Consider the following 24,705-nt stretch of genomic DNA (forward strand, 5'->3'; position numbering starts at 1 on the left):
TGTTTTAGAGGGTCTATATTACCACTGCAGTGAATCTAGGTGTACATATGTTTTATTTATCCTGCTTGGGAATCATTATGTTTCCAGCATTTGAAGACTCAAGTCTTTTATCAGTTTTGAAAAATTCTGAGCCATTATATTATTGAATATTACTTTCTTTCCATTCTTTGGAATTCCAATCAGATATATGTAGAACTTTTCATTCTATCCTCCATGTCTTCATATTTTTCACCTCGTTGCTTGTATTCTAGGCAATTTCTTCAGATCTAAATATCAGTTCACTAATTCTTTCTTCAGCTGAGTCTAATCTGCTGTGTAACCCATTAAGCCATTAAGCTCATGTCTTACTAATTGTATTTTTTATTTCCTGAAGTTTGCTTTGGTTAGTTTTGAAATCATCGTGGTCTTTTGAGATGGTTTGTTCTTCTTTCTTCTAATATTTACTCATTTATATTCATTTTAAATTCATTCTTTTATATTCGTTTTAAATTTATTTTTATATTAATTGTCTTTTCTTGTTTTCCTTTCCTTAAAAGTAACTGATATAGAAGTTAAGAATTACTTAGGCAGATAGCAAGGGCATGAGGGTCCTCTGTAAGGCTTTTTTTTTTTTTTTTTTAAATAAAAAGCAGCCCCAAATCATTTTCTAACAAAGAGCAGCCTGCAAGCTAGGAACTTGTATGGGTGAATGCCAGCAGGAACTATGGGCTAGACATGTTCAAGATGGCAGCTCTAGCTTCTCTTCAGCCACCTGTACTGTAAAGGAGTGGACAAGATGACACTGATGAACTAGAAATCCAATTTGCATAAGAAGATTAGAGTGGGGCGACCAGCCTTCCCCATACGCTATGTAGACATCATACCTGATCAAACCAATCTGTGAGCCCTATGTAAATCAGACGCCACCTTCTACAGCCTGCCTATAAAATCTGATACAGTCTACCACCTCCCGTCTTTTCAGACATCTCTCTCTCTCTTTCGCAAGGAACTGCTCTCCTCCCTCCTTTCTTCTATTAAACTTTCTTCTCCTTAACCCACCCACATGTGTCTGTGTCCTGAATTCTTTCTCAGAGCACGACAACGAACCCCAGGGTATATACTCCAGACAGCGTAGCCACTTCATAACCAGTAGAATTTCAGAATATAAAAATACATATTAAAAGTATACAGCATATTAAACATAATTTTAATACATTTTGATATTTGTAGTTCTCATATTTGTAGTATTTAGGAGTCTAATTCAGCTGTTGATTACTTGTACTGATTTTTATTACTAGAAGAATGTTTTTTCTCTTTCACTCTCTCTCTCCCCCAAGAGCTCATTTTCCATGCAAATTTAATTATGGAAAATTACTGAAGACTAAGGTCCATTTCTCCAAGGACAATTTGCATTTATTTTTTCCAGGTGCCCAAGGAAGTAACAAACTAGATCCACTTTAAATGGAAGCCTTGGCTTGAGGCTTTCAACATCACACAGATCATGGGCTGGGCTGTGATCATGAATTTTCAGTAGAGACTGTTCCCCTTCTCCACACAAAGCCAAAGAGAAACAAATCTGTTTGCTTTTTTTTTTTTTTTTTTCCCTAGTTCACTCTTATACCTTAAGAATAGCTCTTTAGGAATTCTGGCTTTATTGTGTGTTGATGGAGTGGGTGGGTGCAGGGGAGGCGGGTGGGCTCTGTTCCAACTCTTTAGTTTAGTGGGTCTAAGCTTATCTTTATTTCTCCACAGGGCTGTGGAAACGGGATTGGCAAATAGCCTTAGGGTAGTTTGAAGAATTTAGCTTTCAGAATTCACAGCTGAGCTTTGATAGCAGCCTGTTGTGAGCTCCCTTACATTCAAATGGGTTCTAACATTTTCAGGTGTTTTGTAATGGGATGGTTTGAGAATAGCGAAGCCTCCATATTGCCAAATAGAATCTAAATGGTTTGTTCTGATTCTTGCTAAATTGTTTATGTCTCTTTACTTGTGTTATATGCCCTTCTTTATAAACTTAAAATGCAGTCTACTCTGTTTTCCCAATATCCCCATGTCAGGATCCCACATGCCCATTCATTTACTTCGATAGTTTTTCCTTCTAAACTTGTGCCCATTTTCTTCTTAGAACTTTGGGCCTGGATTTCTCATTACCTTATTTTATATGAGGAACAACTGGATTTCATTCCCAAACACCGACCATTTCCATATTTCCCTTTACCTTCTGGAGAAACCTGCCATGGATAATGCGACAATTATTTATCTTTCTCTCTGGTCTATGAACCAAATATTAATGCCCTTATAAAAATCTGCACCACACTTAACAAAAATCAGTGTAGACACTCAGAGTCTTGATTTTGTACATAGATGTTTGAAGTTCTGTGAAACAAGGATTTTAAAAAATCTTCCTCATTTACAATTTATAACTGAGTGGTCTGGGCTTGCTTTTAGAAGAACTAATTATAGTCCCCTTGTCAAATCCAATAGGAAGATGGGTCTTCTCCTGTTAAGTAATGAATTGTGAGGCTTTTGTTGTTGAGGTCCCTCTAATAAGCAACAAATACTCTCCCAAAATAATTGGGGCTCCTGATGCCAGGGGGTTGTTCATTTTTTTCCAGTACCAATTTGTTTTGCTTCCAGGGGCAGAACTGAGGGTATGTTTGGAAATGACAATGAGGTAAAATTTTTTTTTCTGTACAAGAAAAGCAAGGCCAGGCACAGGGGCTCATGCCTGTAATCCCGGCACTTTGGGAAGCCCAGGCTGAGGTGGGCGGATCACTTGAACCCAGGAGTTTGAGACCAGCCTGGGCAACATGGTGAAATGCTGTCTATACAAACAATATAAAACTTAACCAGGAGTGGTGGTGTGTGCCTGTGGTCCCAGCTAATCAGGAGGCTGAAGTGAGACATTCGCTTGAGCCCAGGAGGTTGAAGCTGCAGTGAGCTGAGATTGCACCACTGCCCTCCAGCTTGGCTGACAGAGTGAAACCCTCTTACCAAAAAATTTTTAAAAAAATAAACAACAAAAACAAGCAAAATATTTGAATCTGTCCAATAAAGGGGCAAGGTCTATCTGTGTTCTCTATCTCTTACAAGTCCCAGAAAGGAGATTTCTGCTGGGAAGCCTGTAGGTCCATGTTAGTGATAGAGGAAGAGAACCCTCTATAACCAGAAAGACGTGGTTTGTTTCCATCTTTGTTACCGTATATTAGTGAAATTTAAGAGTTAGGAAACAAACAACTGCCTACTTCAACACCAGCAGCTGCATTCTCTGACGTTCATTTTTGAGTTCCTTAAGTGCTAATAAATACATTTAGGTTCAGGGACACAGCAGAAACCCTGCCGCTGGGAATCCGTCGTGCCTAGGGTGCTGCTCATATTCTGAGGGGTTGAAGTGGATACTAAGGATTGTCTGTTTTTAGAATTGTTCACACATCTCTTCTAGGGTGTGTGTTGCAGTCCATTAAGAGTTAGGTGGGGGCTGGACACGGTGGCTGATGCTTGGAATCTCAGCACTTTGGGAGCCTAAGGCGGGCAGATCAGCTGAGGTCAGGAGTTCGAAACCAGACTGGCCAACATGGTGAAACCCCAACTCCACTAAAAATACAAAAAAAATTAGCTGGGCATGGTGAGGGTGCCTGCAATCCCAGCTACTTAGGAGGCTGAGGGAGGAGAATTGTTTAAACCCAGCAGGCGGAGGTTGCAGTGAGTTGAGATTTCACTACAGTACTCCAGCCTGGGTGACACAGCGAGACTGTGTCTCAAAAAAAAAAAAAAAAAAAAAAAAAAAAGAGTTAGGTGGGGCTGGGTATAGAGGGCTCACTCCTATAATCCTAGCACTTTGGGAGACACAGGATAGAGGATTGCTTGAGGCCAAGAGTTCAAGACCAGCCTGGTTAACATAGAGAGACCTTGTCTCTACAGGAAATTAAAAAAAAAAAAAATTAGCCAGGCATGGTGGTGCATGCCTGTAGTCCCAGCTATTCTGGAGGCTGAGGTGGGAGGAATGCTTGAGCCCAGGAGGTCGAGGCTGCAGTGAGCCAAGACTGGGCCACTCCACTCCAGCCTGAGTGACAGAGCAAGACCCTATTGAGAGGTGAAGCCAGCTGGACTTCTAGATTGGGTGAGGACTTGGAGAACTTTTGTTTTACAAGAGGATTGTAAAATGCACCAATCAGCATTCTGTAGTGAGGATTGTAAAACGCACCAATTAGCACTCTGTGGCTAGCTAGAGGTTTGTAAAATGTGTCAATCAGTGCTCTGTAAAAACACACCAATCAGCGCTCTGTGGCTAGCTACAGGTTTGTAAAATTGAAGAATCAGTACTCTGTAAAATGGACCAATCAGCAGGACATGGGCAGGGACGAATAAGGAAATAAAAGTTGGCTACCCCCAGCCAGCTGCAGCCATCCGGGTCTCCTTCCATGCTATGGAAGCTTTGTTCTTTTGCTGTTAACAATTAATTTTGCTGCTATGCACTCTTTGGGTCCGTGTCACTTTTGAGAGCTGTAACACTCACCACGAAGGTCCACAGCTTTATTCTTGAAGTCAGCGAGACCACGAACCCACCAGAAGGAACAGAATCCGGACACACTATCTCAGAAAAAAAAAAAGAAAAAGAAAAACACAGTGAGGTGGGTCCCAAACTGCCTCCTGAGGAGCACCCTGGCACTACTTGCGGCATTCCCTGTGTGGCCAGAGCACCAACAGCAAAGTCACAGCACCCAAAGGTACGAGGTCACCTCTTCTCTACATTTATATCCTTTTCTTCTCTAACTTCCCATCCTTCATGTGTCAGCTTCTGGTCATCACCCCTTCCAGGAAGCCCACCCCAACCTGGGCAGAGATTCTCCACTTTGTGCCCCTGCACTCTGCCCACAGCCCTACCAGAGTGGCGATCACAATATCCATTGGCGTCCGGGATTCTGGCTTAACATGCAACATTTGAGAACCAGGTTATGATACTTTTGTTGGTGTAATACTGATTTTTCAGAATTTCAATATGAAGTCATATTCATTTATATCTTGATATGCAATTACATAAAATGAAGACATATGGTCGTTACATTCAAGCTGAACAAAGGTGCACGTGTTTAGAAAGGGCTCTGATCACAGCCCTTCTCAGTTTAAAACCCCTCCCAAAAGATCTCCCTTGGATTCTCATTGTTTCTTCTGCTTATTCCTCTTTTTCATGTCTCCTCAAAGCAGTTTTGGGTTCCAGTGAAATTCTATCGACTGGAAAATCATTTAGAATGAGGGTGGAGTGGAAACAGACAGTAATGCAAACAGGATGGGGTATGGTGAGGGAATTAGAGGAGGGGATGGCAGCGAGGAGAAGGAGGGAAGGAGACAGGAGCCGGGGAGTTTCCCAGCCTAATTCCCGTCTCTTCACCTGGAGCCAGACACGTCCCTTCTCCCACAAGTGGTTCTTTTCTCCTCTCATCCTCCATCCCCTTCTGTTTTCTTTCTAAGCTAACGCCAGTCCCTGGAGCCTCCTTTCTCCTGGCCTGAGAAAATTTATTTCAGCCTGTACTGTCTTTCCCGATTATCCTACCTGGAGAAACACAGCTGTACTTTTAGCAAGAACAGAGACCAGGGACTAGTTTGGAATAGTTATTTTAGCTAGAGGTACACAGTTTGGACATGGCTTATTTTAAGATAAAATACAGTGTATCAGTATTAGTGTGGCGATTTTGGGATCCCAGGATGTGATCCATGAAGTGAGAGACCTGCGTTGTCATTTTGCCTCTGTTTTGCCGTCACTCACCGCAGCAGTGATACTTGGCAAGGAAACCATGCGTGCGTTGCTGGGCTCCTCCGGTGAACTTGAGGGTTGTGCTTACTGCTTTGAACGCGGGGCTTCATACAGAACTTGGCAAACTGTCAAGACTTAAGACCTAATTGCTGAATGAGTGAATGAATTAATGATGGGGGTGGCCTTCACGCTCAGTGAGGACACCTGTCAGGCTTCTCAACATTCATGAGAGATGGTGGCCCCCATTTCTTGTATCCATGATTTCTAAAACCTCCAGGTTTGACTGGGCACAGTGGCTCATGCCTGTAATCCCGGCACTTTGAGAGGCTGAGGAGAGCGGATCACTTGAGGTCAGGAATTTGAGACCAGCCTGGCCAACATGGTGAAACCCCCGTCTCTACCCAAAATAAAAAATTAACCAGGCGTGGTGGTGGTGGTGGTGGTGGTGTGTACCTGTAATCCCCACTACTCAGGAGGCTGAGGCAGGAGAATCAGAGAATAGCTTGAACCTGGGAGGCAGAGGTTACAATGAGCCGAGACCATGACACTGCACTCCAGCCTGAGTGACAGAGCGAGAATCCCTCTCAAAAAAAAAAAAAAAAAAAAAAAAAACCTTCCAGATTTGCCTCTACCACCACCATGGCAGACAGGCCTCTTCAGGCCTGTATGAGGGGAGTTTGTCTGCCCTGAAGTTCTTTGCAATGTGCCAACCTAGAGACAATTTATCAAGCTAGATTTCTAGAAGGCTGCAAATCTGGTTCTGCTCATTTAGCACGTCCCAGGGTTTGATGCAATGAGCTGCTTTCACATCGTATCCTTGAATTTTATCAAATGCTCTTTTGGGAAAGGTCACATGGAAACTGTTTGCACCTGCTGTAAAAGCATTGCTCGTTGATTTCTCAGTGTCTCATATATGATAAATTTATTTCAGAGTTGTGTGTATGTCCTTGGACAAGATATTTAATCTCTCTGGGCCTCAGTTCCTGTATGTGAACAACTGGAATGATAGTGTCTACTGTATATGGTTGTTGTGAGGATAAGAAATAATGTATTTAAGTCATATAATTGTGCCAGGTACCCGGTACCTAGTAGGGGTATTCAATAGCCTTTTTCTTTTCTTTTCTTTTCTTTTTTTTTTTATTATTATTTAAGTTTTAGGGTACATGTGCATAACGTGCAGGTTTGTTACATATGTATATTTGTGCCATGTTGGTGTGCTGCACCCATCAACTCGTCAGCACCCATCAATTCGTCATTTATATCAGGTATAACTCCCAATGCAATCCCTCCCCGCTTCCCCCTCCCCATGATAGGCCCCGGTGTGTGATGTTCCCCTTCCCCAGTCCAAGTGATCTCATTGTTCAGTTCCCACCTATGAGTGAGAACATGCGGTGTTTGGTTTTCTCTTCTTGTGATAGTTTGCTAAGAATGATGGTTTCCAGCTGCATCTATGTCCCTACAAAGGATGCAAACTCATCCTTTTTGATGGCTGCATAGTATTCCATGGTGTATATGTGCCACATTTTCTTAATCCAGTCTGTCACAGATGGACATTTGGGTTGATTCCAAGCCTTTGCTATTGTGAATAGTGCCACAATAAACATACGTGTGCATGTGTCTTTATAGCAGCATGATTTATAATCCTTTGGGTATATACCAGTAGTGGGATGGCTGGGTCATATGGTACATCTAGTTCTAGATCCTTGAGGAATTGCCATACTGTTTTCCATAATGGTTGAACTAGTTTACAATCCCACCAACAGTGGAAAAGTGTTCCTATTTCTCCACATCCTCTCCAGCACCTGTTGTTTCCTGACTTTTGAATGATTGCAATTCGAACTGGTGTGAGATGGTATCTCATTGTGGTTTTGATTTACATTTCTCTGATGGCGAGTGATGAGCATTTTTTCATGTGTCTGTTGGCTGTATGAATGTCTTCTTTTGAGAAATGTCTGTTCATATCCTTTGCTCACTTTTTGATGGGGTTGTTTGTTTTTTTCTTATAAATTTGTTTGAGTTTTTTGTAGGTTCTGGATATCAGCCATTTGTCAGATGAGTAGATTGCAAAAATTTTCTCCCATTCTGTAGGTTGCCTGTTGACTCTGATGGTAGTTTCTTTTGCTGTGCAGAAGGTCTTTAGTGTAATTAGATCCCATTTGTCAATTTTGGCTTCAATAGCTTTTTTTCTTCTTCATTTTTTGAGATGGTGTGCAATGGCACGCTCTTGATTCACTGCAACCTCCGCCTCCAAGAATCAAGTGATTCTCCTGCCTCAGCCTCCCAAGTAGCTGGGATTACAGGTGTGTGCCACCACGCCCAGCTAATTTGTTTTTGTATTTTTAGTAGAGATGGGTTTTCACCATGTTGGCCAGGCTGGTCTCGAACTCCTGACCTCAAGTGACCAGCCTGCCTTGGCCTCCCAAAGTACTGGGATTACATGTGTGAGCCACAGGGATGGCCTCAATAGAGTTACTAATAATAACTGTGATGATGATGATTATGTTTCTCTTTTGTTTTTTACTGTCCCTGGGAAAGGGCAAACTAGGAAGAATAACAACCACGCTAACCAAAAGGGATGGCCGCTGCTATGACTGAACATCATCAGTTTGGAGATTTGTGGTGTGTAAATCCCTGTTGCATGGGCCTGTGCTTTGAGAGTGTCTTCATCCTCACCCATGGGCCTCACATTTTGACTACTCCATCTCTACTATGGAAGGCAACAGTCTCCTATTTCCTCACAACCAAACACCAAAACCAACACCTACAGATGCTTTTTTTCTTTTGATTAGGCTACGTCCCCAAAAACCCAACATAAGTCAACATCATGAAGTGGAAAATGCATGTAATACCCCAGACATCCATCAAGTGGAAACATTTTAAATCCAAGCTTCGTAGGTTGGGTATTGTCTGTTTATAAAAACTCCTGCTGCAGATGCGTCTGCCTAGATCCCTCGCCTGCTGAGAGCTCCTGGGCCTCTGGGCAGCCAGCCCCACTCCACCCTCCTTTGGTCCCCAAAACAATTCCCTGTAGGGGACCCAGGCTTCCTATTCTCACTTTGTGCTTTATCTCTGGGGATTCTCTCCTTTAGTGTCCCCAGAGATAAAGATTTAGGTCTAACGAGAAATTAGACCAATAAAGGCCATACAGCGAGATTGTCCCAGGGCCTAAATCACCCCATTGTGTTTATTCTGAGGTTATGACTTTTGTATGTGCTGAAAGTTTCCTCTCAGATGAAAGTATGGAAACCGTAGGTGATCGCTATTCATGTCTTTCTTGATCAAGTAAATTCAGTGCCCAGAATGTTTTTGAAATGTTACTTGTTCCTGAAATTCCAAAATCAACCTGATTAAGACCTGACATCTGTCTTCCAGAGAAGAGAGGACTGGGAAGCCCCAGAAGATAGTCCCAAGCAATGCATTTAAATGCTGGTTTTTGTATTTGATCCAATGTTCTAGTTGTTCCATTTGGGTATGGCATCTAAGGCTTCTGGTCCACTCCATAGCCTGAAGTAGAGGAGGCTTTTTTTTTTTTTTTTGAGACAGGGTCTTACTCCGTTGTCTAGACTGGAGTGCAGTAGCGTGAACCTGGTTCACTGCAATCTCTGCCTCCCAGGTTCAAGCAATCTTCCCTCCTCAGCCTCCCAAGCAGCTGGGAGTACAGGTATGCGCCACCACACCTGGCTAATTTTTGTATTTTTAGTAGAGACGGGGTTTTGCCGTGTTGACCAGGCTGGTCTCGAACTCCTGACCTAGGTGATCTGCGCATCTTGGCCTCCCAAAGTGCTGGGATTACAGGCACAAGCCACCATGCCCAGCCAAGGATTTTTCCAAATACCCCTTGGATAAACCACTTTTCTGCTTCAGTTACCAAGAGCTGATTTTGTTTCTAAGAAGCCCAGCTGATGGAGGACAGACCCTGTCTCCAAGGACAAAATCCTCTGAGTTTGGCAGATGGTCCACCCAGCTTCCCAGCGTGTTCTGGGCCTGACATTCCAGCTCCCAGGCAGCCCTGCTGGTATAGCTCCTGAACCTGGGCACCCCCCACCCCACTTCAGATCATGAAGAGTGGGTGCCTGGAGCCTTGAGGTTCTCCCTGCATTCTGCCAGCTTCCAGCCCTAGCCTGGCACGCAGACCTCTGGCCATAGCCCACAAAGGACTTTGGGACAGACTCACAGGGGGTTCCTTTCATCCGTGCAACCCCGCATGCAGCCCCGGGTAGAAAGCCAGAGTTTGGGGTAATCACTCCCCAGCAACCAAGCCCCCCACCCCCACCAACCTCTCAGGACTGGACACGGGCAGGGACACATAGCAGCTGGGGCCGGGGGGCCCTTGCAGGAGCTTTGTGATGGAATCTGTTTCTGTTGGCAGAACTAAGCCAGTAGCTCTTGGCTTCCTCAAGTAGATGTCCATTCAGATCTCAGCTTTGTTGAACCACCCAGACACAGGGGAAGAGTTACTTTAGTTGGGTTCAGCAGAAGCATGACGCCCCTGGCTCTGCACCCACCCTGCCTTTTGCCACCCTGGCTGCTTTTAGCTGCAGCATCCTGAGTTTGGGGCCTTGGGACCATCTTTTCCGGGGCTTCCCAGTCCTCTCTTCTCTGGAAGACAGATGTTAGGTCTTAATCAGGTTGATTTTGGAATTTCAGGAACAAGTAACATTTCAAAAACATTCTGGGCACTGAATTTACTTGATCAAGAAAGACATGAATAGCGGTCACCTATGGTTTCCATACTTTCATCTGAGAGGAAACTTTCAGCACATACAAAAGTCATAACCTCAGAATAAACACAATGGGGTGATTTAGGCCCTGGAACAATCTCGCTGTATGGTCCTTATTGGTCTAATTTCTCGTTAGACCAAGGGCATCTTCGCCCTGGGCCCTCAGATCAGGGTTGAGAATGGCTGGTCTGATGACACAAGGGATACGAGGCAGCCACCCGTCTGCCTCTGGGGGAGTGTTTGTATCTGCAGCAGGGTGAATTCTCTGTGTTGTCTTAACCAGCCACTGGGTGCCCAGATTCAACATTATCTCTGGGTGATTCTTTGAGGCTATTTCTTCATGGGATTTGCACTCTGTAAAGTGGTGCCACTGCTGGGCGTGGTGGCTCATGCCTGTAATCCCAGCACTTTGGGAGGCTGAGGTGGATGGATCACCTGAGGTCAGGAGTTTAAGACCATCTGGGCCCACATGGTGAAACTCCATTTCTACTAAAAATAAAAAAATTAGCCAGACATGGTGGTGCACACCTGTAAAGTCAGCTATTCAGGAGGCTGAGGCAGGAGAATGGGAGAATTGCTTGAACTGGGGAGGTAGAGGTTACGGTGAGCTGAGATGGTGCCACTGTACTCCAGCCTGTGCGACAGAGTGAGACTCTGTCAATCCCAAGTGTGGGCGGACATCAGCCCCTCCACAGAGGCCTGAATCCAACAAAAAGGTGGAGCAGTTCACTGAGTTCATTGAGTTCAACAGTTCATTGAGCTGAGATATCTCATATTGCCTTCTCCGGTGCTCAGACTAAGATCGACACCTTTAGCTCCTGTGGTTCTCGGGCCTTTGGGCTGAGGAGGAACCACATGACTGGCTTTCCTGGGTCTCTGGCCAGCAGATCATGAAACCTCTCAGCCTCTGTAACTGTATGAACCAGTTCCTTATTAAGCCTCTCTCTATATGTATGTGTGTATGTGTGTGTGTATATGTATATATTTATATGTGTGCATGTATATATGTGTATATGTGTGTGTATATATGAGTTCACGTGCGCATATATGTATATATGTGTGTATATGCATGTGTATGTATATGCATGTGTGTATATATGTGTATGTGTGTATATATTTGTGTATATGTGTGTGTGTATATGTATATATTATATGTGTGCATGTATATATGTGTATATATGAGTTCACATGCGCATATATGTATATATGTATATATGTGTGTATATATGCATGTATGTGTATGTATATGCATGTGTGTATATATGTGTATATGTGTGTGTATATATATATTTGTGTATGTGTGTGTGTGTATGTATATATTTATATGTGTGCATGTATATATGTGTATATGTGTGTGTATATATGAGTTCACGTGCGCATATATGTATATATGTATATATGTGTGTATGTATGCATGTGCGTGCATGTATATGCATGTGTGTATATATGTGTATATGTGTGTATATATGTATATGTGTGTATATATGCATGTATGTGTATATGCATGTGTGTATATATGTGTATATGTGTGTGTATATATATATTTGTGTATATGTGTGTGTGTGTATGTATGTATATAGATAGATAGGTATTCTACTATAGCTCTGTTTCTCTGGGGGACCCTAATACAGTCTTTCTCATCCCAAACTCCCCTCCCCCACCAACCCCTCCTCATGGGCCTGCAGCCCCTCTCCATGCTTGTCCTATCTGGTCTGGGTATTCATTAGGGCAGGGGAGCAGGATGGGGACCCTGCCACCTACCACCCATGTGGTTGGCCTGGGACAGGGGTCATGACCTCTTTGGGCCTGAGTTTCCCAGCAGGATAATAGAGGCGAGTGGATGAGTTGGCCTCTGCGGCCCCTCAGTAACCTTGGGCTAAAGGCTTCTCTCCTCAGGCCCGTGGCCTGTCACCCGGCCTGCCCTGGGAGGCAGAGCTTGACTCTTCTCCAAGCCTCTCTCAGCCTGAGTGGAGCTGGCTCTGGTCTGTCCTTCCCAGCATTCCTGGCCTCCAGCTGCAAAAGCCCCTCTGCCTTCAGAACCATTCCTGGGGGAAGTTCTTGCCACCAGAGGGGAGGGAAGTACAGTGGCGTCCGAGCCTCTAACCACCCCTTTCCCTACCAGGTTTTTGGCTCTAGACGCAGGAGTGTCCAATCTGTTGGTTGCCCTGGGCCACACTGGAAGAAGAAGAATTGTCTTGGTCCACACACACATACACAAACACTAATGATAGCTGACGAACTGAAAAAACAATTGCAAAAAAAAAAAAAAGAAAAAAGAAATCTCATAGTGTTTTAAGAAAATTTATGAATTTGCGTTGGGCTGCATTCAAAGCTATCCTGGGCCATGTGCGGCCTATAGGCAACAGGTTGTTCAAGCTTGCTCTAGAGGCAAACGGAATACAGTTCATTTCTCCAAAAGAACAATCACAGCCAGGTGCAGTGGCTCATGCCTGTAATCCCAGCACTTTGGGAGGCCAAGGCAGGTGGATCACCTGAAGTCAGGAGTTCGAGACCAGTCTGGCTAACGTGGTGAAACCTTGTCTCGACTAAAAATACAAGCTGGGCATAGTGGCACATGCCTGTAGTCCCAGCTACTTGGGAGACTGAGGCAGAATTGGTTGAACCCAGGAGGTGGAGGTTGCAGTGAGCCCAGATGGCCCCATTGCACTCCAGCCTGGGTGACAGAGCAAGACTCCATCTCAAAAAAAAAAAAAAAAAAGAATAATGACTCAGAGAAAGGCCCGGCCCGGCTGAGAAGAGAGCTGGCGTTCCCAGTGATGTCAAGGAGCTTCCTGTTTTTGTTTCTGTGCTGACTGGGAAGGCACATTACAAAAAACAGAACTCAATTAAACAAAATGTTTCTTACTAGGTAGTAAACTGAACCTAAATGCAAATTTATGCTGCTGGCCCAGGTTCCCCCACGGAGAACATACATTTTATAGAAAAAGAGCTCCAGATCTTCCTGGGAGGTTCGACTATGTCATAAAAACTCCAATTGAGGCCTGAGGGCTTCATTGTTTAGTAGTGAAACCTTAGTTGTGTGGTATCTTATGATTTGCAAATAATGTGAAATCCACATTCTATTGTATCTATTGTACCTCTGAAGAAATTGAGCCTCAGAAAGGTTAGAGGACTTTCCCAGTGCCACAGAGCTGGCGAGCAGGGGAGTTGGGACACAGACCCAGGACTCCAAGTTCCAAGCTGGCTATTTTTTAAGAGGTGGGATCTTTTAGGAGGTGATTAGCACATGAGGGTGGAGCCCTCAGGAATGGGATTAGTGCCTTTGTGAAAGCGACACAAAAGAGTTTGTCTTTTCCACCACATGAGAACATAGAAGGTGTCATCTATGAATAATGAGCCCTCACTGAACACCAGATCTACTAGCCTTGATCTTGGACTTCCCAGCCTCCAGAATCATGAGAAATACATTTCTGTTGTTTATAAATTACCCAGTTTCTGGTTTTTTTTATAGTTGCACTAAGGTGCTAAAGGAGGGATGTGTACAAGCTGTGTATAGACAGCAGGGTACCTACTGGACAGTGGAGGGGAGGCTGCCTGGAGGAGGAGGCACTGGGGCCAGGCTGTCACCAGAAGAAAAGTGCCCATTGGGACATGGCAGCCAAGGCAGTAGACCTAAAAAGCACTGGAGAAAGGGAGGAGTGGTGATGGTGGTCCCAAATTCAGATGATGGGCAGACAAATTTAGAGTGGTGACAAGAGCCAGTGCTTTTAAAAAAATTTTTTTTAAAGTGAACTTCTTTTTATCATAGACACAGAAAAGTGTGAAATCATCATTACACAGCTCAACGATTGTTCCCAGAGTGGAGCCATCTTTGTAACACCCCTAGCTCTGAGATAGAGTCCAACACTCTAGAATAACATTCCAGTACCCCCAAATCCCCTCATGGCCCTTACCAGTCACTACCTCTGGCCAGAAGTTAACCACTAGTCTGATTCCTAACAGCATATATCAGTGTCTGGATTTTTTAAAAACTCAACAGGTATATTTGATTATTAGGAACAAAGTTGACAAGAGCATTCTTTTGCATGTGTGTTGACAGATGGAAAAAGCATTTCTTTTGGAACTATATCTAAATGTGGGATTATGGAGTCATACATAGGCTAGGAATATGCTTAGTTTCCTAACAAATTTGGAATATGTTACATTTTTCTAAGCAAGGGTGGGGAGCTGGAGCAGGGAGCTGTATGACTTAAGGGTTATTTGATTTGATCTCAAGTACTAAAACATAAATTAATTAAATACAGCTTTTATCAATGTAAGGGGGAGAGAATAGTGTTTACTGGTCATTGACTAAAGCAAACATTCAGAATTGGGACATCTGTAAATATGAGGGCAGTTTAGGTTCCCAGAAGCTTGTGGCTGGCATACAAGTGCACATGCTCTCTTTCCATTTCTCGTGGCTTTATTCTTACCTATTGCAAACAGGTCTTCTCTACGATGGAGAATAGGGTTGCTAGTAGTCCCCAATTTCTTATTGATAGGTTAGTGACTCTGGAAGAAAAAGACTTTTCTTTCTGACTTCAAAGTAGAAAAATTTTCAAAAGGGTTCTCATTGGCCCAACAACTCGGGTCATATACAACCCTGACCAATCATTGAGGTCCCAGAAATGAAGGTAACATGGTTGGCCAGGCCTGAGTCCAGGAAGTTCCACGGATCTGGTGGTACAACTGGCAGTCCTACTAAATCACATGATGAAAAGAGGAGGAGAAGTTTCCCACAGGAAGATCCATGGCAGGTAAATAGGGAAAGGGATGCTGAGCAGATGAGGCTAATCCATGATCACCAGACAGTGGGAGGCAATGACCATCTGCTGAATTCTGCCGGGAGCCAGGTGCTTTAGCAGCTGCTTGGCATTTGCTATGTATTTTGATACTCGAAACAATGCTTAATGTAGCTATTGTGCCTATTTTAACTGACGAGGGTGCCAACAAGTTATTCTCAGAGTAAAGAGCCCAGTTACTGGATTTTGTTCTTAGGCAGTTTGAATGGGCTGCAACACCAGAAGCTCTTACCCCAGATCATCTGTCAGCTCCGTTTTCTTCCCACTGGATGAATGTGGGTCAAGAGCAGTAATTAACATTTTAAAATATTCCCTCTTTTGATGCTTATTGGAAATTCTCTGAACCTTGATGGAATAGGCCCATGACTGAGGTGGTACTTGGAGCAGGAGGTTCCCTGGCAGGCACCGTCATGCAGGCTGGGAAAGGGTGACATGAAGCTGTGGGCCCTGGGGCAATGAGAAGAGAGAAGTTTGGGGGCTCTGCACCATCCCAGCCAACTTTGTCATTTTGCTTAGGGATGTGGTATCTGTCTGCTTATCTATATATTCCGCAAATCACATTTGTTGAGAATCTACTCTGAATCCAACACTGCCTTAAGGATTTAAGCTTCGTGTTGCCCACGAAGCTCATAGCCACACGGAGGAAAGACGTGAGTTACAATAATGCACTGCGCAGCGCTGTGTCAGGCCCACCAAGGGTGAGGAGGCTAAGGCAGTGGTCAGGGAAGACTTCCCAGAGCAGGGAGCCTGTAAGTGTAAGTAGGAATGTTACCATGTTGTAATTTACTTTAAAATATCCAATATAGACATGTGTTGTGTTAATTTATACTGCATCCTAGGCATAGTCAGTTGCCCTAATCAGAAATATACATTTCGGAAAAGTGTCATTCCAATACTCCAGCTTTCCAATCCTAAAGAAACTAGAAGCTTTATGAGTTAGGATAGTAAATACTAGAAATGGCTTTTCAGCAGGGGAAATTAATGGCATCTAAGTTAGCTTAATGGATGATAGAAATGTTCTTTTGTTGATGGAATTAATGATGCTAAATATACATATAAATTCAGTATCGCTGGCTAAAGTATTTGAACTTTCCTACCTCTCCATAACTAGGGTTTAACAATCTACTGAGGCCTTTAGCAAATACTCTTAGGGTGGTGCCCAGGGCTTGATAGCTTGATGATTGGGTTGGAAGATTTAGACTGCTGATGGCATTACAAGGCTCATGGGATGCTACTTCTAGAATATTTGTGCATCTGCTTTAAGTGTACCTTTTGAAATGTAAAATGGTTTTGAGATCACGTAAAAAAGCCAAGCTCTGGACTTCACCAAACTCACAGAATTGCAGGCACTCGTGTCTGCTTGCTAAAATGTGTTTCATTTAAAAGTATCCCAGCCAGGCGCAGTGGCTCATGCCTGTAATCACAGCACTTTGGGAGGCTGAGGTGAGCAGGATCACTTGAGGTCAGAAGTTCAAGACCAGCCTGGCCAACATGACAAAACCCCATTTCTACTAAGAATAAAAAAACTAGCTAGGCATGGTGGTGTGCACCTCTAATCCCAGCTACTTGGGAGGCTGAGCTAGGAGAGTTGCTTGAACCCAGGTGGTGGAGGTTGCAGTGAGCCAAATTCCACCACTGCACTCCAGCCTGGGGAACACAGTGATACTCTGTCTCAATTAAAAAAAAAAAAAAAAAAAAGATGTCCCCACACATAGCAGAAACTGTTTCTAAAAGTTGTTTTCATCTTGAAATAGTGAAGATGTGGTGTTTTGGGGGCTAACTTTACCTGCCAAAAAACTGTGCATGACCAAATGGGTTTAGGTCAATCTGCAACAAGGAAGCAGGCAAGTGGCGCAAGCAGAGAGGGGCCCCCTGGCAGGAGGAACCTTAGGGACTCAGGTGCAAGAGAGTTATCAGGGACTTGCAAAAAGGTGGGTTTACCAGGGGTGCTAGCTGCTGGGGGTGTTTCCTGAAGGACTTCTGTGCTTTACTGAGCTTAGAATTTATCCCTCAAATCAGTGTTGTTGAAAATGTGCCCAAGAAGTGCCTGGGGTGGGAGGGGAGGTGGTGGGACTCTAGAGCCTGCTTTTAAAAATAAGCTCCCCGGTGATTTTCAACCCACCAGAGTTTAAGAATACCATTTTAAGCCATTGGTGTTGGTTTTTCGAAGTGCTGGGAGGCACCAGGGGGCGCAGGGTGGCGGGGAGGGAGATGACTGGATGGGTGCCTCCGCAGCAGGGCAGAGCATGGATGGGAGGGTACAGGTCGGAGGTCAGGAGGTTTTCGGACAGTCCAGATGACAGTGCTGGAAAGGGCAGGGGCAGTTTCAAAAGACACTTTAGGAAGTGATCAGTCAGTTGGCTGGAGTGCCTGGTAGGAGGGCTGGGTGAGGGAGCCAGGCAGGCAGATGACTGATAGATTTCTGGTGTGGGGATAGGATGGAGAGTAAGAGCAGCAAACCTTCCTTAGGCTACTGTTGGGTCTGCCCCTGGGTCCCGGGAATGCGGATGGAAGCACGGCCTGCAGTTCTGTCATTCTCTGGGCCGCTGGCCCAACCACCCATGCCAATCTATGTGACTGAACCCCCCCCCCCCGCCAGCCCACTCGTGGCTGCCCTTGCCAGCAGCTGCTCAGCCTCTCCAGGTCCTCAGTCCCTGCCTGTGCCATGCCTGGTGGCTGATGAGTTCTAGAAGGTGTGGTTTCAAATGAAAAAGGCATTATGTGATAACACTCAAAAAAAGGTGCCATTATAACCTTTACTACTTAGTTCCTTTTAAATAAAATAAAGACAATCTCCGAAGTGGATTATGAGGAACGGACAATGAGGGCTGCTTCCCCATGGTCACTGCTGCCCAAATCCCTGCCAGATGGCCCGGCAGAGCAGCTCACGTTTCAGCAAATTGCAGAACCTCATTAGGACTCGGTTTCATGTTTTTAGATGCTGTAGGCTCTACCTCAGATGATGATGACTTCTGAAGCCTGTGTGACAACACAATGAAAGCATGCTAGTGACGTGTCCGATGAAATCTGAAACAATCCATGAATTCTTTGCATATTTTATTTTTCTTTTTTTGATTTCCAACTCACACACATCTGGCATATTTTACATCTTTGCAATAAAACATGGTTACAATAGCTTAAGGAATTTATATATCCAAAATATTTCACCATGATCTCAAGATGAAATGGACTTGTCTTCCAGATGTTCAGTGTCCTCCCGATTCTAAGCTACAAACTCAAGATATTGCTTTACAGCCTGGTGATGAATAACTTAATCACTATGCTGATTCCCCATAATTTCAGAATTTCATAAATACAAACAACAATGAAGAAGGAATTCAGTGCTAAAACTTACTAGTACAAGGTGGATAACAAATAAGTAATCACATCAATAAATAATGATATGTTTCTGGTGCAAAGTGCCAATACAAAGAACCCATTACCTTGTTTTATCTTTTTAAATAAATGACTGCAAGTAAGTGTAAATTCTGAGAAAATTACATTCCTGTAACATGCCTCATAGCCCTACCGACACAATATGTACATCTATGACGATACAGTCACCAAATATACAAAGAAGAAACATGAAGAAAGTGTATATACCCCTGGGTGTATAACTTGATCAGTACAATGTATGGAAAATCATTTGATAGCCATCATTTTATATCATAAAAGATGAAGTGCCTTAGGTAAGAATGTGGCTTTCGGTGAGAATTTCACGAGAACCTAAAAGAATAACTTCAGTTTATTGTTGTAATAAAGTCTGACTTGTTATTAAAGAAACTAAGCTATTCAAGAACCAAAGAGAAAAAAAAAAAGTTAGCATCAGATTATCCTCCCCTGATGTATACACACCAAGCCAGTGGGATGACTCTGGAAGAGATGTGCAGGTGCTGGGAAGTTATTACTACGGAACTACCGCTCATAACTCCTATTTATACAAGAAAAACCAGGACCTCATCCCTAAGCCCCCTTTCTGCTGTGTCTTCAAATTATGCAGGGTAGGGCTGAATTTTCTTTGTATAAAGTACCCAAAATGGCAAATAATGGCTTAGTATCCAAATGCTTTATAAGCAGATTTCACTCAGAAGGGATGAATTTAGATTAAAAAGTGCAAACTATATTTTGGTGAAAATGTCAAAAATTACTGATGGAGCCCAAATTCAACCCTTTCATACAAGCTGTGTCCTTGGACAGATCTTTCTGTTTCATAGTGTGAATGCACCTGTTCCATCAAGCCATCAGGAGTAAGGAACATGCAAGTTGTAACTCCACAATAAAATTAAGAAACATTTTGTTCTTTATACAAGGTTTTACTTTTACAAAAGTATTCCTTTTAAATAAGATGCATCTGATGTACAAAGTATCAAACGTGTGTTTTTTTTTTTTTTTTTCTCAGCTTGAAAAGAGGCTGGAAATGGGATGCAGGTTAGGTTCAAAGCTTAAACTTTGTAACAACTGGACACAAGGTTCCTCAGAATTGTCAAAAGTCTCTTGTGACACATCCTACAACCTTTTCTCAATAAACAACAATATATGAAATAATTACCAAAACGTCTCCTAATTCATATAATTTACATGATACAAGCTTGCTTGATAGCAGCTGGTGTTCAGTCGTGAAAAAACACACAAAGTAAAATGTTGCTGACTACAATGTACAGCTATTGCTGGGTGTGATGGAATGCACAAACGGAGGTTGATGCAGACGAGTTTTTCCCACCAGAGATATTGCCTTTCCATGCAGCACTTGTGCTCTCAGCTTTAACTTGGCTTTTGGTTCTTTCTTTATCTTCAGTATCTGTTCTGATGCTCATAATGCCACCGATTAAAATCTATATTAAAAGCTACAATGCTACCAGAAGCCATGCCAGTGATCAGAGTCCTGGAAAAGCAGAAACAGCAATTAAGAGTGATATAAAATCATTTCTGTGGTTGCTATTTTACACTAGACAGTATTGTGATCTCAGAGTTTGGCATTTTACACTAGACAGTATCATGATCTCAAAGTTTGCCAAGTCTTATTTTTGTATTCATGGAAGTAGGACTGAAATTTCTTCTTGGTTCTGCTGAGAGGAGCACAGTTAGCCTGCAGACGCCTGGACAGCCAGCCCTGCTGCAGAGCATGAGGGGCCACATTTCCAGCCTCTGCTGGCTGCCCCATTTCTCTCAGCAATCACACACGTGCCTGTCCGCTGCCTTGTTTTGGGCATCTATTGGCTTCTCTGAGGACATCTGGCATTTCTTCCTATCTCTGACCTTTCTCTTCTTTGCTCCCTTGAATCACTCCACCTCTTGCCCTCTTGGTCCACACTCTCCCTGGACATAAAGGCAATGACGTCTCTTTCTGAAGCCCCAGATGCTGATTTCCCATTGTCAAGTGGAGGTCACTGCCAGGCTGTGTCACAAAACCCTCAGATCCAACATGTCTACCATGAATCACTGGTACCTTCTGACCTTGCTGGTCTTTTGCTGGTTAAGTCACCTTGTCTCCTCTCCCTCTCCCTCCTAACTGATCAGCTATTGAGCTCTGAGGCTTCTTTTTCGGGGACGCTCCTCCCCAGTCCCACTGCCACTGACTGAACTCAGGTTCCAGGATTTCTGTCTACATAAAGTGTTGCTTCACTTTTGATTAGACACCTTATCCAATAAATACCTTTTGAGTAATATCCCCAATGTATGTTTACCAGTTTATAATTGATATGCATGCACTATTCATTATAAAATGACAAAATAATCAAAACCAAGGATGAGATTAAAATAGAAATAGAAACTTAGTATCTTCCCCTCCTCCATTTGGAGACCCCCTAATACTACTGCGACTTTGAATATGCTCTTCCCTCCACCCTCTTTGTTCATGCCTAGTGAATGGATGAGCATCTTCTGAGGTCCTTCCTGTCCTCCCCAACCCTCAAGAAGAGTTCATCCCTTCCTTCTTCTGTTAGTCTGTTCCTGGTGCCCTCATATTCAATGATTATGAGGATCTGAGCTCTCTGGGGTCAATTTCTTACTGTGGATCCTTACTACTCTGCATTGCACTCAACCTATGGTGATGGCAGCCAAGTGAATACTTGAATGAGTAAGAGTATCAGGGAAATACTGAAACTACTTACAAACAAAAATCATTTCAAACACTCAGGGAACACACATATATACAAATAATAACACAATAAACCATTCCCATTTATTCGTAAGTATGGGCTGCCACACTTTAGAATACTCCAGTAATAACCTTAAACCTTTAGAAACAGCCTGGGCTGCAGACCAAACATCCTTTCCCAGACTAAATTAGCTTACAGTGTTTTTCCTGATGACTTCAGTACCATTTTATTATATCATGAAGATGCTTTGTTAACTTTATTATATGTCTTAATATTTAAAATATTTTAAAACCAATACTGTTATGAGGAATATTACAAGTAGTTGGGAAAAACGTCAATCAACAAGCTTTTCTTATTTCTGTTAAATAGCAAAAAGTAGAAATCATATGCCATCTTCAGATTATAGGGTTGCAGTTTATTTTAAAGGCTTAGGAACTTTAGACTTTATATTTCTAATATTATTTTCACTTTATAAGAAACCCAAAGGTAAATTTTAGGAAATAATAAAATCTTATTGCAAATTGAGGAATCAATTAATGATTTTCCATTGTTAACGTTCATATCAAGTCTTTCCAAGAAAGAGTTGGATTAAAGGATTAAAGTGTTTTAGAGAAATATATACAATAAAACGAAATAACGTAAATGAGAAACAGGTAAATAAGAACATGGGGGTAAAGACTGTTCTAGGTATTGCATGAGTGCCACATGCTGTTGAAAGGGAGGCTGGCTACAGCCCACCCCACACAATGCACTTTGCTGGAAACTCATTAGCTAGAAGTAGGTCTCACACTGAATCCCACCTCTGCTGAAAAATACGTGTTTCCCTCACATCATATAAGCCAGGGTGGCCTGTCTGAGACTAGGCAAGGATCTGAGAACAGGGAACTTGGTGGGAGTAAGTTCTATGTCTTGGGTCCTTAAAACATGTCTGGAGGCACCTGTTCTTCATCAGATCCATTTCTTTTTTTCCTTCTTATTCTCTTCCTCTGTTTCCCTCTCACTAGAATCCTTACTCTTCCCCTCATTTTCCCCTTTTCTTTGCCAGTTTTCCTTTCATCTGCATGCTGGAATTGCACTCACAGCACAATTCACCCTTGGTAGAATGAAGAGAGCCTTCAATGACAGTTCTCAGTGATGACACTTGTCCTTGACGCAGCTCACCTCTGGTCATGGGACAAGTCCATTGCTCTAATGCCGGCATCACATCCAGGGTAAATGTAGAGTTGCTTGAAGTCACAGGCCTGCCAGACCTCTACTACCCCATTGTCCCCTCCGGTGACCAGGTTCTGGCCATCACTGCTCAGGAGAATGGCCTTCAGAAAAGGTAAAACAAAACAAAACAAAATAAAAAACACAACAACCATCTCTCTCAGTTTTTCCTAAATAGCCAACTCTCACTACTGAGAAGTACTCAGCACAGTTCCCTTGTCAATATTGACCACTGTTAGTTATTTGTCCAACTTTTTTCAAGTTCAATCCACAGAATTCCCAATGTGGAATTCATAGAGGTTCTTACGTATACAAAAGATCTTATTAAAATCAAGATTAAATTCCCAAGAGAATATTACCAATTTAATCCAGGAAGAACTTGAGCATTAAGTAACATGTTTAGCTAAATTCTGAATATTAATACTGTAGAGAATTTTAGAATAAATGGAAGAAGCATATTTCAAAACAGGGTTTAATAATGACAACCCGGCAATTATAATTTGTTTGTGAATGAAGGGTAAATGGGTATATATAATTTTTGTTTAGGGTTCTAAAGATAGAAATCTTTGAAAATAAACTCACTTTTCATGTTGTGAGGGTGCAGCGCTGAAACAATTATAAAAGGAGCTTTAAAAACCCTCTTAAGGGTCTAAGCTTTAATCAAACAACAGCTATCATTTCTGAAGTCTAATTCACTGAGTTAATTACTTGCAATTAAATGAACTTTGAGTTTGTTTAAAGTATCAGTCCACATGAAATTATATACTTTTAATCTAGAAGACATTTATCTGGATAGCACAGAAATTCTATTATGAATTATTTAATGTAAAACAATCAATCTTTAATCTCTTGGCTTCAGTTCTACTTAGCGCGAAGTAAGCAGATTTACCCGTGTTGAATCATTGATCTCCATTTGAGCCAAAAGTTTCCCATTAATGCTGAAATTGCTGAATCGCCCTCGTTCATAGTATATGATACAATGGCCTTCGCTGGAGACAGAAATCAAGCGTGGGAATAAGCAGTTTTCTGGTCCTTCAAGGGCTCTCAGCAAATCTCCAGTGATGGTGTGGACAAGGCAAGGACCCTCTGCAAAGTGAGGACATCAATGCCAGGGTCAGCTGGGGATGACAAACGACATAGTAGCTCCCACCAACCCGAACACCTCGCTGGGTGTGCACTCAGATGTGATGAAAGAGGCAGGCTGGCCAGGCCAAGCGCTGGTGTTACATTTAAACAGAGCAAAGCCAGAGTACCTGTCACATGTCACACTCCTGCACTGCACCCTTCTTCATCAGGTAAATACTTGGTCTTTTCCTTTGTCAGGTAATATTCATAATAAAATGGTATAGTTCACAGATTATGTGAGAATAAAAGATTGTGTGTGTCAGACATTTTCTCTTAATATGCTTTTATAAACTTTTCTTGAAAGTTTAGTAGAATTATCAGAACAGCTGCTCATTTTCTCAAGTAGCCTCAAAATTTTACGCATTGTACCACATAAATACATTACTGTCAAGTACATTTTACCTTTTTCTGTCATCTGTGCATAAAATGTAAAAGCAAAATTGAGAAACTTATTATTTCAACCTACAGAAACATATTTTGTCTGTTACGTAAATGAATAGTGAGGCAAGAGTGTGAAAGGAGGATAAAGAGTGACATTTGGCTCTGATTGTTTCTGGGTTTCTTCGCCCTTATAAAATAGTGTTGATAAGGTAAAAAATTCACTGATCAGTTCATAAAAATTGCTCACTATAGCTTGATATTATAGATCTATTCCCTTGTCCCAAAAAGATCTCCACAAAACAGTGTATGAATTACATGTTTATTTTTAATTGATCTGAATGGACACATATTTTACAAAGCAAGTGACATTATTCAATTTTGTCCTGATTACTAAAGTAATAGACTTGCCCTATAGAAAACTAGGAAGACACCAGCAATCACCTCGAACCCCACGCAGCCCCTGTAGGAAACGTCTCTCTCGGCGCATACTATGTGTCACTTATTTTCCTTTTCTTTAACTTCACAGGGTAAAATGATATTACACATATTATTACTTTTTAAAATTAAAAGGCTGAAAATATCCCAAGTGTCCATTTATGGGTTATTTATTCTTAGATACCAAAATTTTAAAACCATGG

The 24,705-nt window shown here is 42.6% G+C and overlaps 1 protein-coding gene across 8 annotated transcripts in view; it reads right to left on the reverse strand.

Annotated features, from left to right (window-relative positions):
• Window positions 1–18,294: 18,294 nt before the first annotated feature.
• The window catches only part of NBEA (neurobeachin), a 786,519-nt gene continuing 780,108 nt past the window's right edge, over window positions 18,295–24,705 (reverse strand). For 7 of the 8 annotated variants that reach the window (XM_033235426.1, XM_033235381.1, XM_033235435.1 and 4 more), the window contains 3 exons: window positions 23,451–23,647; window positions 22,514–22,665; window positions 18,295–20,136 (listed from right to left, as the gene is read on the reverse strand). In XM_033235426.1, the coding sequence (XP_033091317.1) occupies window positions 20,046–20,136; window positions 22,514–22,665; window positions 23,451–23,647 (440 nt within the window). In that variant the 3' untranslated portion in view covers window positions 18,295–20,045. The remainder of the gene's footprint in view (window positions 20,137–22,513; window positions 22,666–23,450; window positions 23,648–24,705) is intronic. The other variant, XM_033235401.1, reaches the window with a different exon arrangement.

Source organism: Trachypithecus francoisi, unplaced genomic scaffold (assembly GCF_009764315.1).
Source record: "Trachypithecus francoisi isolate TF-2019V2 unplaced genomic scaffold, Tfra_2.0 Contig01461, whole genome shotgun sequence".
NCBI classification, from domain to species: Eukaryota; Metazoa; Chordata; class Mammalia; order Primates; family Cercopithecidae; genus Trachypithecus; species Trachypithecus francoisi.